This window comes from Mauremys reevesii, linkage group 7 (assembly GCF_016161935.1).
Source record: "Mauremys reevesii isolate NIE-2019 linkage group 7, ASM1616193v1, whole genome shotgun sequence".
NCBI classification, from domain to species: Eukaryota; Metazoa; Chordata; order Testudines; family Geoemydidae; genus Mauremys; species Mauremys reevesii.
Window position 1 is genome coordinate 43,851,241 of NC_052629.1, and position 15,793 is coordinate 43,867,033.

The 15,793-nt window shown below is 41.2% G+C and overlaps 1 protein-coding gene across 7 annotated transcripts in view; it reads left to right on the forward strand.

Moving 5' to 3' along the window:
• Positions 1-15,793, forward strand: part of DNAJC12 (DnaJ heat shock protein family (Hsp40) member C12) — a 37,841-nt gene that overhangs the window by 21,042 nt on the left and 1,006 nt on the right. For all 7 annotated transcript variants that reach the window (XM_039546960.1, XM_039546957.1, XM_039546955.1 and 4 more), the window contains exons 4-5: positions 2,374-2,513; positions 9,705-9,906. In XM_039546960.1, coding sequence (XP_039402894.1) covers positions 2,374-2,513; positions 9,705-9,906 — 342 coding nt within the window. The remainder of the gene's footprint in view (positions 1-2,373; positions 2,514-9,704; positions 9,907-15,793) is intronic.

Here is a 15,793-nt window from a genome sequence, read left to right on the forward strand (position 1 = left end):
TCTTTTAATGTAAGTTAGCAGCTGGAAATAAGGAGGACCCAGCACCATGTGACAGGCCAGCTCTCCACAGACCAACAAGAAATATCAGAAATTGTGGAAATGCTGTCAGTCACGCAGATAATCTTAACCTTGTCCCCATAACAGTGCCTTGAGGAAAAACCGGATACCCTGAGACAGGTTTATCTATCCATAACCAACAGGGTCACTGTCATCAATGACCACAAACATTTTGAATGCCTGCTCTTGCCTTCTTTATGTCTATACACAATGCACAGAAAAAAATAAGATAACCAGTATATTGAAGGCGATCATTCCCTACTTTTCATTACGTTTCCACGTATTGCTAAATGTGTTGTTGAACACCAAATTAGAGCATCTATGTATACAAACATCATAGGCCCAGATCATGGAAATCATAGTACATGGAAAACCTCCCAAAACAAAGATTAATTTGAGGACAGAGTGCAACACTTAATATTGGAACTGTTTGTATTAAACCAGTTATAATAAGACAGTGCTCTGTGATGCACCTTTCTGATACTCCACCCAAAAACTTTGAGGCTGATTCTGCCTCCTGCTACTCATATTGAAATCAGTGGGACTATTCTTAGAGTGAGGAACTACATGATGACTGGGATTTTCAAGTGGTTTAAAGAAATTAGACATCCAAATCCTTTTGAAATTCCAACTCCCTTAGGCCCCTTTGAAAATCCCAGCCCATATGACTAAAGGGAGCAGAAGCAGGTCCTCTTCTCTATTCAAATTTTCTCTCAGTTTAATTGGAGGCACACTGAGAAACATAGTGATAGCAACAACAGAGGAGATTAAAGTTTGATTGGAACTACTCATGATTAAAGTTTGAGATTCTTGCTTGCACCCTTCTCCTGGAATAGTAGAGGCACTACACCCAAGAGGATGAAAGAGTACTCACTGTCTACTGATACCTTCAGATGTCTTGAGAGTGGTATTAAGTTGCAGTTAATTCTTCTTGGCTTTCTGAAATGTGAGTTGAGGCCCAATAGATTGATGGGGGAATAAAAATAAAATGGGGTGTGATTCTTCATTCTGAGAGAGCCTGAGAGGGATCCTTCCAAAATTTGTTGAAGAGTCCACCTTTTACAAAATGATCTTAAATCCTACTTTCCAAAATATATTTAAACATACTTGAAAGTGCAACTGGATAACAGGACCAAATTCTTCCGTAAATAAACTGAGGCTACCTCATTGACTTCAATGAGGAGGCAGAGGCATAAGTGAGACCCAAATCAGGTCCATTGCTTGGAATTTTTAGTATTAAATTGAAATAAAAATAAAAGTGGAGCAGTCCTGTGTATTAAGATCAAACAGTTTATGCTTCATTTACTTGAACAGTCTACTAAATGCCTTATATTTTCATAGTACAGTAAACATTGACTTTGTATGATTCATTTAAATACCAATGTATTAAAAATAACTATCAAACTAGACTGCTTTTTATCTCCCCAAAACTGGTCACACTGGAAAAAAGAAACAGAATTCAGAAAAAAAAAATTATCTGTGTTGTTTGATTTATGCTTATCAGCTGTGGTTAGTGTTTGAGTTCAGCATATTTCAAAAGAAGTCTCTACTATAAACCGGAATAAATAAATAATAATAATAAGCCACTCTAATAAGGATGACTCATAGATAAAATGTAAATCTTTGTAACCTTTACACAAATAGTAACACACAGCTGCATCCTTAACTACCATTTTATAAAGAATTTTTGCTCCTGCAAGAGAAATAAGAGATCTTATTCACACAATCTGGAATTTAAGTTAATATCTTATTACACACACAAAAGATGTGCGGTTAAGCAATGCCGTTAGCTAACCTATATTATGCTATGTTAAGATTCTTCTGCTTACTGCTCACATAATGTCATTATACTTCTTTCTTACTGTCCCTTGGTGGTGTGTTCTGCTCTAACTTCCTTGCTGCTTCGGATCATGCTATGTTCCTTGTGAAGTGCTGTCATGCTATTGCAATATTGGTTTTAAATGGGGCGACACCTCATGTTTTGCTTTGAATACCACATAATTTTGATAGCCCTCAAGTTTATAAAGCTTCTAAACCAACAGACAAAAAGGCTCCACATTTGCATTGAATTGTTCATCTGAAAGAGGGCATCAATTGTCCACTAAAGATGTAAGCTACTGAGTCAGCTAAGACTTCCGCAAAGCAGTGAGCAGTGAGCAGAACTTCCACATCCCTTCATCACTCTTTTTTTCTCTTTTTCTGCCCCAACCTGTGTTGCTGTTACATAGCTATTTATTGGTCATTCCTATTCCACAAGGGAATTAATTTATTTAAAAATAAGTATTTGATGTAACATCCTTTTGATTTGTGTTTTAGTGGAGAATTTTCAGAAGCTGCAGCAGGCTAAAGAGATTCTTACTAACGAAGAGAGTCGAGCTTGTTACGATTACTGGCGACGAAGCAAAATTACCATTCCATTCCAGCAGTGGGAGGCTCTGAGCAACTCTATAAAAACGGTTGTTTTTTGTTTACCTAAATTTCCTGGGTATACATTAGCATTAGGAGATTAGGTAGATCTATGGGAAGGGAAATTCTCCCATAGGCAAAACAGGATAGGTCAGAGATTAAGGACTGTTCATTATAACAGCTTTCTATTGTTTTTTAATCAGTTTCCCAGTGTTGATCTGATGGAGGAAAGGACACTAATTAGAAGCAGTGCTGCTAAAATTGCTGCATAGCATTATGTAACAATAGTGCAAAAAAATACCCCTGAATTCATTAAAAAACCAAATGCCACAGACTGGAAGGCAGTCAAATGATATAGACATTTATGAACACATATGTGATGAAACTCTCATAGCTGTTTTTTGTTCTCAGGGACAATATACCAGTAGGTTTTATCTTGTATTTCTGTCAATCCCATAGCAACTTTCTCAACATTTCAAAACACTTCAGTCATTTAAAAATAATTTATTTGGGGTTGGAAGTGGCTATATGATCTTGGTTAGCCAAAGAAATGTACTATGATAAAAGACTCATGGTATATTTTAAGTTAGTTTTCAGAATGATTACTGGGGGTGAAATCTTGGCCTCATTAAAGTCAATGGCATACTGTCATTGACTTCATTGGGGCCAGGATTTCACCCGAGGAAAATAAAACTTCAGTAATTTCTTTAATGAGAATATTGAATAGATTTTTGGAGTAACCAACATACCAACAAAAAATGTAATACCGTAGTACACCGCTACCTCGATATAACGCGGCCTGATATAACACAAATTCAGATATAATGTGGTAAAGCAGTGCTCGCGGGGGGGGCCCTGCGCACTCCGGTGGATCAAAGCAAGTTCAATATAACGCGGTTTCACCTATAACACAGTAAGATTGTTTGGCTCCCAAGGACAGCGTTATATCGCGGTAGAGGTGTATCTGAAGTTGTTATGGTTTTTTTCCTGTTGGCTGTGAGGATTTAATATGACAAACTGGAAATACCTGCATATCTCTAGTATAACCAGTTGTTTTTCCTAACAATTGATAGATTCTAACCTAATAAATAATAATGACAAATTATATTTACATTAATATTTTCTAGTTCATAAACAAATGATCCTTTCTAGTCATTTCTTTACTTTTCAGAACAGATTTTTATTTTCTAGTCTATATCAACTGCTGTTGATTTATATTTTTTATTGATGCTTGTGAAAATGAGTGAGTCATTGCTGTGTATTAATTGTGTTGATGTCACCACTGCCCTGAACACTGAGTACTACAATTCATTTTGAGAAGAAATACTCTATGAAGATAAATAATCTGGAAGATGCTAATTATGTCTGAGCAAACCAAACTATTCAGAAGTTTTGATATTTTGTCTTTGATATGACTGCCGGGTATCAGAGGTATTAATTTGTTGTGTTCAGGCACCTTAGATGTTTTTTCCACAAACTTTATTTCAGGCTAATTATATGTAGCTATACTTGATTTTTTTTAAAATCATCTTCCTGGAATTCAAGCTCAGAAAACAGGTAAAAATATAATGGTTCATAGTAGCAGTAGATGGCATTCATTTATGATTACATAACACACAATTACATTAGTGTAGATGTACATGCAAATTAATTTTTGTACAGTGAGTGAAGCTTTTTAAACATTGTTTTTATCGTCAGTGTGTAAACTTCAAATAACATGGAGTAATACAGTGTGAGAGATCTTTCCAGCATAATTTACAAGCCTCTAAATGTCAGAATTAGCAGCATCTGTCCTGGCCCCTCTATTTACATCAGTCTGGGAAAGGGAAAAAGTGCCAGATGAGTGGACCAATGGGGTTATAGTGAAGATACCAAAGAAAGGAACTCTCAGTGATTGTAATATCACTTGGTATCATACTTTTGTCTGTGCCAAACAAAGTATTGTTAAGATCATAGTTCAGCATATATCAGAGACAGTTGATAGTGTTCTGAGAAAATAGCAAGCTGATTTTCGGAAAGGGCATAGATGCACAGACCAGATCTTCACTCTACGAAATATAATAGAACAGTGCTTTGAATGGCAACAGCAACGCTACATAAATTTCATAGACTTTGAGAAGGCTTTTGATAGCATTCACAGGACCAGCCTATGGCGCATTCTGCCGGCATATGGAATTCCTTTCTGTATAATCAACGTCATCAAAAGATTCTGTTTCAACTTTACATGCAGTGCTGATCACAGTGAGCTCAGTTTTTAAGTCAAAACAGGAGTACGTCAGGGGTGTGTCATGTCTGCAATCCTTTTCAACATTGCCATTGACTGTGGTGTACAACAGAAGACATGCCAAGAGGCATTAAATGGACACTCTTATCCCTTGAAGATCTGGACTTCGCAGATGATGTTGCTCTCCTGTCACATAACCAACACCATCTACAAGAAAAAACAACTCAACGCATTCAGCCAGCAGATTGGACTGAAAATCAACCGCAATAAAACAGATATAATGATCTTTAGTATTGCCTCACCATCACCAGTATGGATAGAGGATTATGTTCTCACCAATGTAGAAACATTTACATACTTGGGCAGCACCATCAGCCAGGATGGTGGAACAAGCCAGGACATCCAGAACAAAATCAGTAAAGCCAGGAACACCTTCAGGAGCTTAAATACAGTCTGGAAATCATGAAAATACATCACCTAAACCAAACTCAAGATTTATCAGAGTTACGTACTTTCAACACTACTTTATAGTGCAGAATGCTTGGGAATGAGAAGGTATGACATGCCCAAACTGTCTTCATTCCATACAACCTGACTCAGAAAAATCCTCCGTATCTTTTGACCCAGAACAATCTCAAACCAAGATCTACTGACACAGTGCAACCAAGAGGATTTGAGCACCATCATTGCCAGGAGGCATTAGAGATGGATGGGTCATGTGCTTCGAATGAAAACTGATTTAATCACCAGAGTATCAATAAGATGGACACCTGAAGGCAAGCAAAAACAAGGCCAGCCAAAAACAACATGGTAAAGAGCTCTGGAAGCCGAGCTGAAAAACCTGGGGCACAGCTGGGGAACCATTGAAAGACTTGTCAGAAACAGACAGGAGTGGAGGAGTTTCGTCACTGCCCTAAACGTAATAGGAACATGATGATGATGAAATGTCAGAAGATGTCTTACAGTTATCAAGTGCAAAGTATTAAAAATGTGCAACATTCAGGGCTTGGCATAGCATCTATCCCTTGAAAGGATTGTAAAGAATACATTATTTGGAAAATACAGATAAGTTGAGATGCAGAAATATTAACACATTTCAGCAGTAGACTCTATTACTGCAAGATTTAAAGTAAGCAGTACAAATTATGATAAGGGGGTAAATGTCATGTTTTTAAGGGAACCCATTCCAAGTTATTCTCCTGTCTTGTGCTGCATTTACTTAATGTAACAAATTCATTGGTCCTTGAAAGGTTTCTTTCCACAAATTATATAGTAGTTCTGTCAACTCCCTCAACACCTCCTTGGTTTTACAGTGGAAGACATTAAAATAATTGACATATGCCAACTGTTACTAGCCTTTTTCGGTCAAACAAGGGAAAATATTTAATGGCAACAGAATAACATGATTAGGTAGAATCAAAACCAAAGTAAATTAGTAGTGTATTCCCATCTTTACAAATGGACCAAAATTCTAAATACAGCATATGGAGAGCTTTACTAAATAGACTGTTTCAAATTGAATCTGATATTTGATCAGTCCAAGTGGGTATCACTCACAGATCAAAAGAAATTTTGTTCTCTTCCTGCCTGTTTACTTGCCTTTCTGCTCCTCTATATACCACAGAATCGGAGATAAATTTTAAATCCTTTGGGACGCCTCTTTGGCCTGAAATCTTATATACTATACAGCTGTCAAGTTACCACTGTTTTCATTTCTGACCCTTGTGAAACCATCAACAGTCCATAGTTTCAGAAAAGAAGAGAGAGAGAGAGAGAATTATTTTCCATTGGTACTTAGATTATTTTCACAACAAATAACAACAACAGTGATATATGAACACAAAAACATTTCAGGTGCATTTTCTACCTCAAATTTAAATTTTATTTATTTGAACATTTAGTTTGGATGTGTGAGATGACACTTAAAAAAATCACTGCAGGCCTCCCTGTGAATCTGTATCCGCTTGTCTGAACACTACACCAGCAGCAGCATCCAGAGGTTATTTCTGACACTTCTTGTGCTTTGTATTTTTGGTAGTGATCTAGACATGGCAGTTTTCTAATGAATACTTTTTGGAAATCTTTTTCTCAGAGAAATAAAGGAGAGAATTCCCCTGAATACACAATGTTAAAATCTCATTATAAAAATAAATTAAACCACCACTCTCCTTCTCTACACAATAATTTCCCTAATAGTTATGTCAAAGCAGGGGAATATTGCTTCAAGTATGGAATAGGTAACAGCAATAGATTAATTCTTAAAGAACAAAATTCCTGGTCAGCTAACTACAACTCCTAAGAGCTTTTAAGCTCTCAAAGCTCCATATTGCCACACAGATTGTCAGGAGTTGTAATTCTGCTCCATCCTAGGAAGACCAGTTGGCTCAGCAAACAGCACAAGTTACGTTATTCATCCATCAGAGACTTGGTGGAGTATCTGAAAGGGCCAGAAGAAAACCAGGATTTAGATCCACCAAAGGAGGAAATTTTATCATTGACTTCAGTGGGTCTAGGATTTCACCTGGTATGGCTGCGTTTTCTCTTTTTTTAATGAAGCAGAAGAGCAAAATATCACCATTTTCCTTGAAAGGTCTGATGTAGACACCACCTCTGCCCTGACCTCTGGAAAGAAAACTGTATCCATGAAAAACTGTCTTTAAGTTTTCCTTGTAAGTTGAGGAAAACCTACACTTTTTTAAAAATTATATATGTTTGAATTATATATGTATATAAAGCTATTGATATGCTTGGTGCTTTGCAGACAGACATTTTCAGGATTTTTCCACAAATTTTGCTGGTGGGAATTTTTTTTGCATATATCTACTAGGTTCCAGTCGTGCAATATCCTGATCACCCTCAATTTAATTAACATGAATGTGAATTGAGAATATATAGTACCATGCACGACTGGGTCCTACTAGAGGTGAAGAAACAAATTGTCCTGCAAACAAATGTTGTGAAAAAATGTCTGAGACCATTTGCCTATAAAGCATCATACATAAGTATATATGGATTGGAGGATCAGTCCCTCCAAGCTTGATTCAATTCCAGTTAAAGTCAGTAGGAGTATTTCCATTGACTGTAGTGGGAGTTAGATCGAAGTAACACTTCCAGAAATGCCTAAGTCCCATTTTTAAAAGTGACTAAGCTCTGAAATGCCTGTTACTTTTGAAAATGGGACTAAGATTCTAAATCTCCTATGTGCTCTTGAAAATTTTACTGAGCAGATGGCGAGCAAAATATATTAATACCTTAGAATTATTTGCTGCATCTCCACTTGTCCTCCTTCATCCCTATCCAAATGTAACTATAGAATCTAGATGAACATCACTGTAACAATGCTGGTTTTGGTGGGACCCAACTGAGAGTGCGAATTCAGGACAAATTGCTTAAAATTGCAGTTACAGCCCAAGGCTGGGGTTTTTTTCCACCTCCAAGGCAAAGCAAACCAGCCAAACAGAGAGGACTTTAGTTTTACCCCACTGGCTAATCACAAGTCACACAAGCAATTCCCTTAGACATTCCAGTTTTCTAGTATCACCACCAGTGCCCCTCGTTATGGAGATGAATGGTTATAAAAACCAATATCCCAATAAAAGCAAAAAAAAGGTTCTTTCGATCCCAAAGGACCAAGCCCCAGACCCAGGTCAATATACAAATCAGATCTTACCCACAAATCATGCTGTTGCCAGTCCTTTAGAATCTAAAATCTAAAGGTTTATTCATAGAAGAAAAAAGATATAGATGAAAGCTAGAATTGGTTAAATGGAATCAATTACACACAGTAATGGCAAAGTTCTTGGTTCAGGCTTGTAAGCAGTGATAGAATAAACTGCAGGTTCAAATCAAGTCTCTGAAGTACATCCACAGCTGCGATGGGTCATCAGTCCTTTGTGTAGAGCTTCCGTTTGTAGCAAAGTCCCTCTAGAGGTAAAAGGCAGGATTGAAGACCAGAGGGAGAGGAGGCGTCAGCCTTTTATAGTTGCTTCCAGGTATAAGAACATCTCTTTGTTCTTACTGTGGAAAATTACAGCAAAATGGAGTTTGGAGTCACATGGGCAAGTCCCTGCATACATTGCTGAGTCACAAGGTGTATCTGCCTTCTCTCAATGGGTCAATTGTATAGCTGATGGTCCTTAATGGGCTATCAAGCAGGCTAGGCAGAGCTGACACCAACTTGTCTGGGGTGTCACCCAGAAGCATAGCATAAGTTTGAAATACAGACAGTATAGAGCCAATATTCATAACTTCAACTACAAAAATGATACACTCATACAGATTGCATAATCATAACCAGCAAATCATAACCTTCCCATAGACACCTCAACCTTTGAATAATATTTGCTACAAATATATAACAGTGGTTGCAACAATGATCTATATGGTTACAGATTATGTCAATATCGTCACAATCACCCAAGCTACTCAACTGCTAATTCCAAAATTCAGTTTCATTTTCCTAATGATCTGTAATTTCCAGAAAGCCTTTTTATAGCATTCTAGAGCAGTGATTCTCAACTAGAGGTCCAGGAACTCTTGGGGGGCCGTGAGCAGGTTTCAGGGGGTCCACCAAGCAGGGCCAGCATTAGACTTGCTGGGACCCAGGGTAGAAAGCCAAAACCCCACCACATGAGTCTGAATCCCGGGGCCCTGAGCCCTGCCACTTGGGGCTGAAGCCTGAGCAACGTAGCTTCACGGAGGGCCCTGTGGCATAGGGCCCCAAGCAATTACCCTGCTTGCTACCCCCTAACACTGGCCCTGGCTTTTATATGCAGAAAACCAGTTATTGTGGCACAGGTGGGCCGTGGAGTTTTTATAGCATGTTCGGGGGGGGGGGGAGGGCTCCGAAAGAAAAAGGTTGAGAATCCATGTTCTAGAGCATACTTCTGTTAGTTAAAAAGAATAAATCTGTGTAACTGCACACTGAATCCTTTAAAGTAGAAAACTAGCCCATGTTATGTTTAAACTCTAATATACAACTTAGATTTGTCCATTTGTTATTTTTAATTTTTTTTAGTCAATGCACTGGGCTGTCAGAAGTAAAAAAGAGCCAATGCTGGAAGCACCTGAGCTAAATAATAGCAACAACATAACTAATGACACTTGGGCCCAACAGACTGAAAACAATAAAGATGGATTGTCAGCTGAGAGAAGGGAGCAAGACGATGCCGAGACTTCTGATGAGAAGCCACAATCACCAAAGAGTCCAGACTCTCCAAGTAAGTGGAATCAGTAATGTGACAGATTTCAGTGTCCAGGCATTTTACCTGGTACTGAAGTTTTTACTCATGGAAAACTCCCATCTAATTAAGTGGGAGTTTTGCTTGAGTATGATGTTCAGGACTGGGCCTTAAAGGATAAACTGAATAAGAAATGGGTGACTACATAATTTTTTTCAATAATTCCCATTCCCTTACTTTCCTGTACATTTGCATATGCCTTATTACTTGGTGTGCACCTGTAAGAATATTAGACAGAGAACGTAATTTTCAGAACTGTGAGTACAATTAATGTGATCGCTCATGCAGTTGGCCACTTGTATGCATAGAACATAACTAAGATGACTTCACATTCAAGTAACTGCATACGTACAATTTTGAAAATCAGGGCCTGAGAGGTGCAAATTGCAATACTAAGGATTCCAATTGCTGCAGGCTCTTAATTTAACTAGCTATCTCAATTAGGGCCCAGTTTTATACCACTTGTGTCCTGGATTTTGATGTAATTTATTACAGAACTGTGTAACAACTTTTTCATCCAAAAGAGGCAAATTTCGATATTCTGTCTATAAAATATTACAAATCCTAGACCAAGTTCAAGTTATGTCTCTCTCTCAATGTGGCCCGTGATTTCAGCCTCCACTGCTCACTTGTTAAATTTTCAAACAAGCACCTTTTGTGCTTTCTCTCATGCTGCCCCTCTGGCTTGGAAGGAGCTTCTGGCAAACATCTGCAAAGCTGCATCACAATCCTCCTTCAAAACCCTCCTTTAAACTCTCTTTTTCTGTCATGGCTACAAAAAAACTTGACAGTAGTTAGACTGGTGGTGTTCTGAGATCACTGCCTATCATGCTGATCAGTATTGTCTTATTGTTTCCTTGTTCTTCCCGTCTATCTATCTGTTGTCTCTTGTCAGATACTTAGATTGTAAACTCTTTGGAGCAAGGATATCTTGTTGTGTGTTTTGTACAGAGCAGTGGGGTCCTGGTCCATGACTAGGGCTCCTCAGTGCTACATGCAATATAAATTAATAATCTAGTTTTGTGGTATTTTCTGCTCTAAACATTTAGGGGCTAACTAATTCTCATTTACACTAAGGCCCTTTTACACTGCTCTCGCAATGTACATGAGTGTTAAAGTGGGTATAAATGACATTTACACCTAATTCAAGGACCTTTTACACTTCTGAAGAAGTATACAGGGGGTCTTAGTGTAAAGAAAAACTCAGTCTGTAAACTTTTAAAAAAACCTAAAGGCATAAATTGGAACTAGGCCGACTCTGAACTTATTCTGAGTCCCATTAATTCTTCCACTGCAAAAATTAATACATCTTTTAGTTATTAAAATACTGACTGTGCTTGGTTCTGTATAAAAACACAGAAGATGACCTATTCCTTGTCTCAAAGAGTTTGTTTATTTTGTTAGAGGGGCTCTATCATGCTAGATCAATACAGACTCTCTTCTCTTTTTGTTTGATCCTGCAGTGGTTTCATAATTCTGGGTTTAGGCCATCACAGAACAGCAAGTGATTATGGGCTTGGCTACACTTACAAGTTGCAGCGCTGGTGGAGGCTTTCCAGCGCTGCAATTACACCCCGTCCACACTTGCAGGGCACAACCAGCGCTGCAACTCCCTGGTTGCAGCGCTGGCTGAAAACCCGTCAGGGTTGGGGTATAAGGAGTGCAGCACTGGTGATCCAGCGCTGCTCAGCAGGTGTGGACACTCACCAGCGCTTTAATTGGCCTCCAGGGAATAAGGAGTTATCCCAGAATTCCTGTTCAGCCACTCTGCTCATCAGTTTGCACTCTACTGCTCTTGCCTCAGGTGACCCGCCCTTTAAATGCCCCGGGAATTTTAAAAATCTCCTTCCTGTTTGCTGCAGCCAGGTGTGGGTGGAGTGCAATCAGTTAATCTTTACAGGTGACCATGCCTCCACGCGGCAAACGAGCCCCAGCATGGAGCACTGGCGAATTGCAGGACCTCATTAGTGTTTGGGGGGAGGAAGCTGTGCAGTCCCAGCTGCGCTCCAGCCGTAGGAATTACAATATCTTTGAGCAGGTATCAAGGTCCATGCTGGATAGGGGCCATGATCGGGACGCACTACAATGCTGGGTGAAAGTTAAAGAGCTGCGGAGTGCCTATTACAAAGCCCGCGAGGGTAATCGCCGATCCGGAGCTGCCCCCACGACCTGCCGTTTTTACAGGGAGATGGACGCGATACTTGGGGGTGACCCCACTGCCAATTCCAGGACCACGATGGACACTTCTGAGCCGGGTGGGGGACAGGAGGCGGAGGCTGGGGGGGGGGGAGGAATACGCGAGTGACACCCCAGAAGACACCCCAGAGTCCCTTGAGGCATGCAGCCAGGAGCTCTTCTCAAGCCAGGAGGAAAGTACCCAATCGCAGCAGCCAGCAGTTGCAGAAGGACAAGCAGAGCAGCGGGTTACCGGTAAGCGGCTTTTATTTTCTGGGTGGAAATGTTTCTGGAGAGGAAGGTGGTCTGGCTGTATGCATGCCAGCCTAGATGTGGAATAGCCCATTGATGTGGTCTATCACGTTGCGGTAATCGTCTGCAGTTATCTCAGCAAAAGTTTCAGCCAGAGCATGGGCAATATGTCTGCGCAGGGTCCAGGGCGGAATCCACATTGCTGTAGAAGAGCCTCCCGCTGTTCCCTAGTGACTCGCAGCAAGGAGATATCTTCCAGGATTAACTCCTGTGAAAAATGTTGGGAGACTCTTTAGTGAAGCTAGTGATAGAGATAGGGAGATAGTGAAGATCACCCCTGCAGCTGCATCTTCACTCAAACCCTCTATCACTGAAGGTTACCCAAAGCAACCAGCACCCCTCTATCACTCAAGCCCCACTTCTCCCTCTATTAGCACCCCTCACTCACCATTTTGTGGCTTCTGCTGTGTTGTGTGTGGTATAAGAATGCTAAAGGGAGCACTAAGAACTCCTTCAGTGTGTGGGAATTTCAGTCTTGAGATAATGAACACAATGCTCCCCTGTTAAATGTTGTCAATTCTTTTTTTCTAAAGTGACCTTGACTGCTGGACTGACCAGATGTACCACAGCACAGAAGCTGCAGAATTTGAGAAAAAATCCCCGAAAGAGCAAGGAAGACATGCTGAGGACTGTTATTGCTCACTCTGCTAGAGAGAGTAAAAACTTGCAGGAGTGGAGAGACAAGGAAAGCAGGATCCGCAAGAGAAATGCAGTGGCCAAGAGGAAAAGCACAGAGAAGCTGCTAAGCATCCTGTCGCGCCAAGCGGACTCTATCGAGTCACTCGTTGCCATGCAAGCAGAGCACTACCGTGCTACTCCCCCACCCGCCCCGTCCTTTTTGCCTTGTGCCCCAATGTCAGCTCAAACCACCTTTCCCCAGCATCCAGGTTCTTACCACCACCAGCTGCCTCCAACACCTGTACGTTCACCAACCAGCCCTGCTAACTACCCTTACCCTCTGCACTCAACCCCCATCACCATGCAGTTTATGCACCCTGAAGTGCAGGATTCATTGCACAGCACTCCAGACAGGACGTATGCAAACTTGTGACTGTGCAGTTCACCAACCCACACCCCTGCCCTCTTGTGTTCATGAAATGTTGTGTTTCTGTCTGTCAAGGAAGTTTTTTTCTTTTCAATAAAACAATTCTTGGCTTTGAAAACAGTCTTTATTATAGCAGATAGTGAAAGATACCTTAGCCCAGTAAAGAAAGAGGTACTGCAAATCATTTTAGGGATAATAGAATAACAGTGTAAACAGTGCAATTCACTCCCATGCAAGGCAGCAAACATTACTGTTGGCTTTCAGCCTCAAATTCTTCCCTCAAGGCATCCCTAATCCTTGTAGCCCTGTGCTGGGCCTCTCTATTAGCCCTGCTCTCTGGCTGTGCATATTCAGCCTCCAGGACTTGAACCTCGGTGGTCCATGCCTGACTGAATGTTTCACCCTTCCCTTCACAAATATTATGGAGGGTACAGCAAGCGCATATAACCGCGGGGATGCTGCTTTCCCCCAAGTCTAGCTTCCCATACAAGGAACGCCAGCGGGCTTTTAAACGCCCAAAAGCACACTCCACAGTCATTCGGCACCGGCTCAGCCTGTAGTTGAACCGGTCCTTGCTCCTGTCAAGCTTCCCTGTATAGGGTTTCATGAGCCAAGGCAGTAACGGGTAAGCGGGGTCTCCAAGGATCACAATGGGCATTTCGACGTCCCCTACTGTGATCTTCCTGTCTGGGAAAAAAGTCCCTGCCTGCATCTTCCTGAACAGGCCACTGTTCCGAAAGATGCGTGCATCATGCACCTTTCCAGGCCAGCCTGTGTAAATGTCAATGAAACGCCCATGGTGATCCACAAGCGCCTGGAGAGCCATAGAGAAATACCCCTTACGATTAACGTACTCTGATGCCAGGTGGGGGGGGGGCAGAATAGGAATATGCGTCCCATCTATCGCCCCTCCACAGTTAGGGAAACCCATTTGTGCAAAGCCATCCACAATGTCCTGCACGCTCCCCAGAGTCACGGTCTTTCTTAGCAGGATGCGATTAATTGCCTTGCAAACTTGCATCAAAACGATTCCAACGGTCGACTTTCCCACTCCAAACTGGTTCCCGACCGACCGGTAGCTGTCTGGAGTTGCCAGCTTCCAGATTGCAATAGCCACCCGCTTTTCCACTGTCAGGGCAGCTCTCAATCTTGTGTCCTTGCGCCGCAGGGTGGGGGCGAGCTCAGCACACAGTCCCATGAAAGTGGCTTTTCTCATACGAAAGTTCTGCAGCCACTGCTCGTCATCCCAGGCTTCCATGACGATGTGATCCCACTAGTCAGTGCTTGTTTCCCGAGCCCAAAAGCGGCGTTCAACGGTGCTGAGCATTTCCGTGAATGCCACAAGCACTGTAGTGTCTCACGCGGCAGGCAAATCCATATCGATATCATCGTCAGACTCCTCACTGTCACTTTGGAGCTGAAGGAATAGCTCGACTGCCAAACGTGTTGTGCTGGCGACACTCATCAGCACAGTCCTTAGCAGCTCGGGCTCCATTTCCCACAGAAATCGCGATTCACACACAGAGCAGAAAGACACTCACAATGGCGCCAAACGTTGCCGGAAAGACAGAATGCTGGGATGTGAAGCGATGCACCACGGGGCGTTGGAACAGGAAGTGGAATGACCCACACACTTCCTTCCCCTTCCCACAATACTCGGCGCCAAAATGGGACGAGGTGCTCTGTGGGATAGCTGCCCACAATGCACCTCTCAATACAGCGCTGGAAAGTGCTGCAAGTGTGGCCACACTGCAGCGCTGGTAGCTGTCAGTGTGGCCACACTCCAGCGCTGGCCCTACACAGCTGCATGACCAGCGCTGTAACTCCCAGCGCTGCAACTTGTAAGTGTAGCCAAGCCCTATAATGTAACAAAGTACTGCCTGATCAAATAGGAAGTGAGGTGGAGCTGTGAGGGATTAAACCCTTGTTTAAAAACAGGCATCTTTGGAATGTAGCAAATATGATAAGAAAATTTTATACACATGAAGTATAACTGGAGTTACCTTTAACAGTAAACAAATGATGCTCTTTAAAAGTTTAGCAGACTATAATATTTGCCATTTTAAGTCATAAGTTAAGGCTGTTGGACTTTAATACACTAATATATTACTAATATATTACTGTGCAAAGATGTTTTGATTTCCAAATTTTGGGGTTGTTTTTTATTTATTTATTTTTAAAATAATTTCACTTTTGTCTTTTTCTGATGTACTCAGTAAGTGATTCTCAAACTTTTGTACTGGTGACCCCTTTCAAATAGCAAGCCTCTGAGTACGACTAAATAAGTAGTAGCATGGCTTTCTTTCATCAAGGAGTATTATGTTATAATAAACT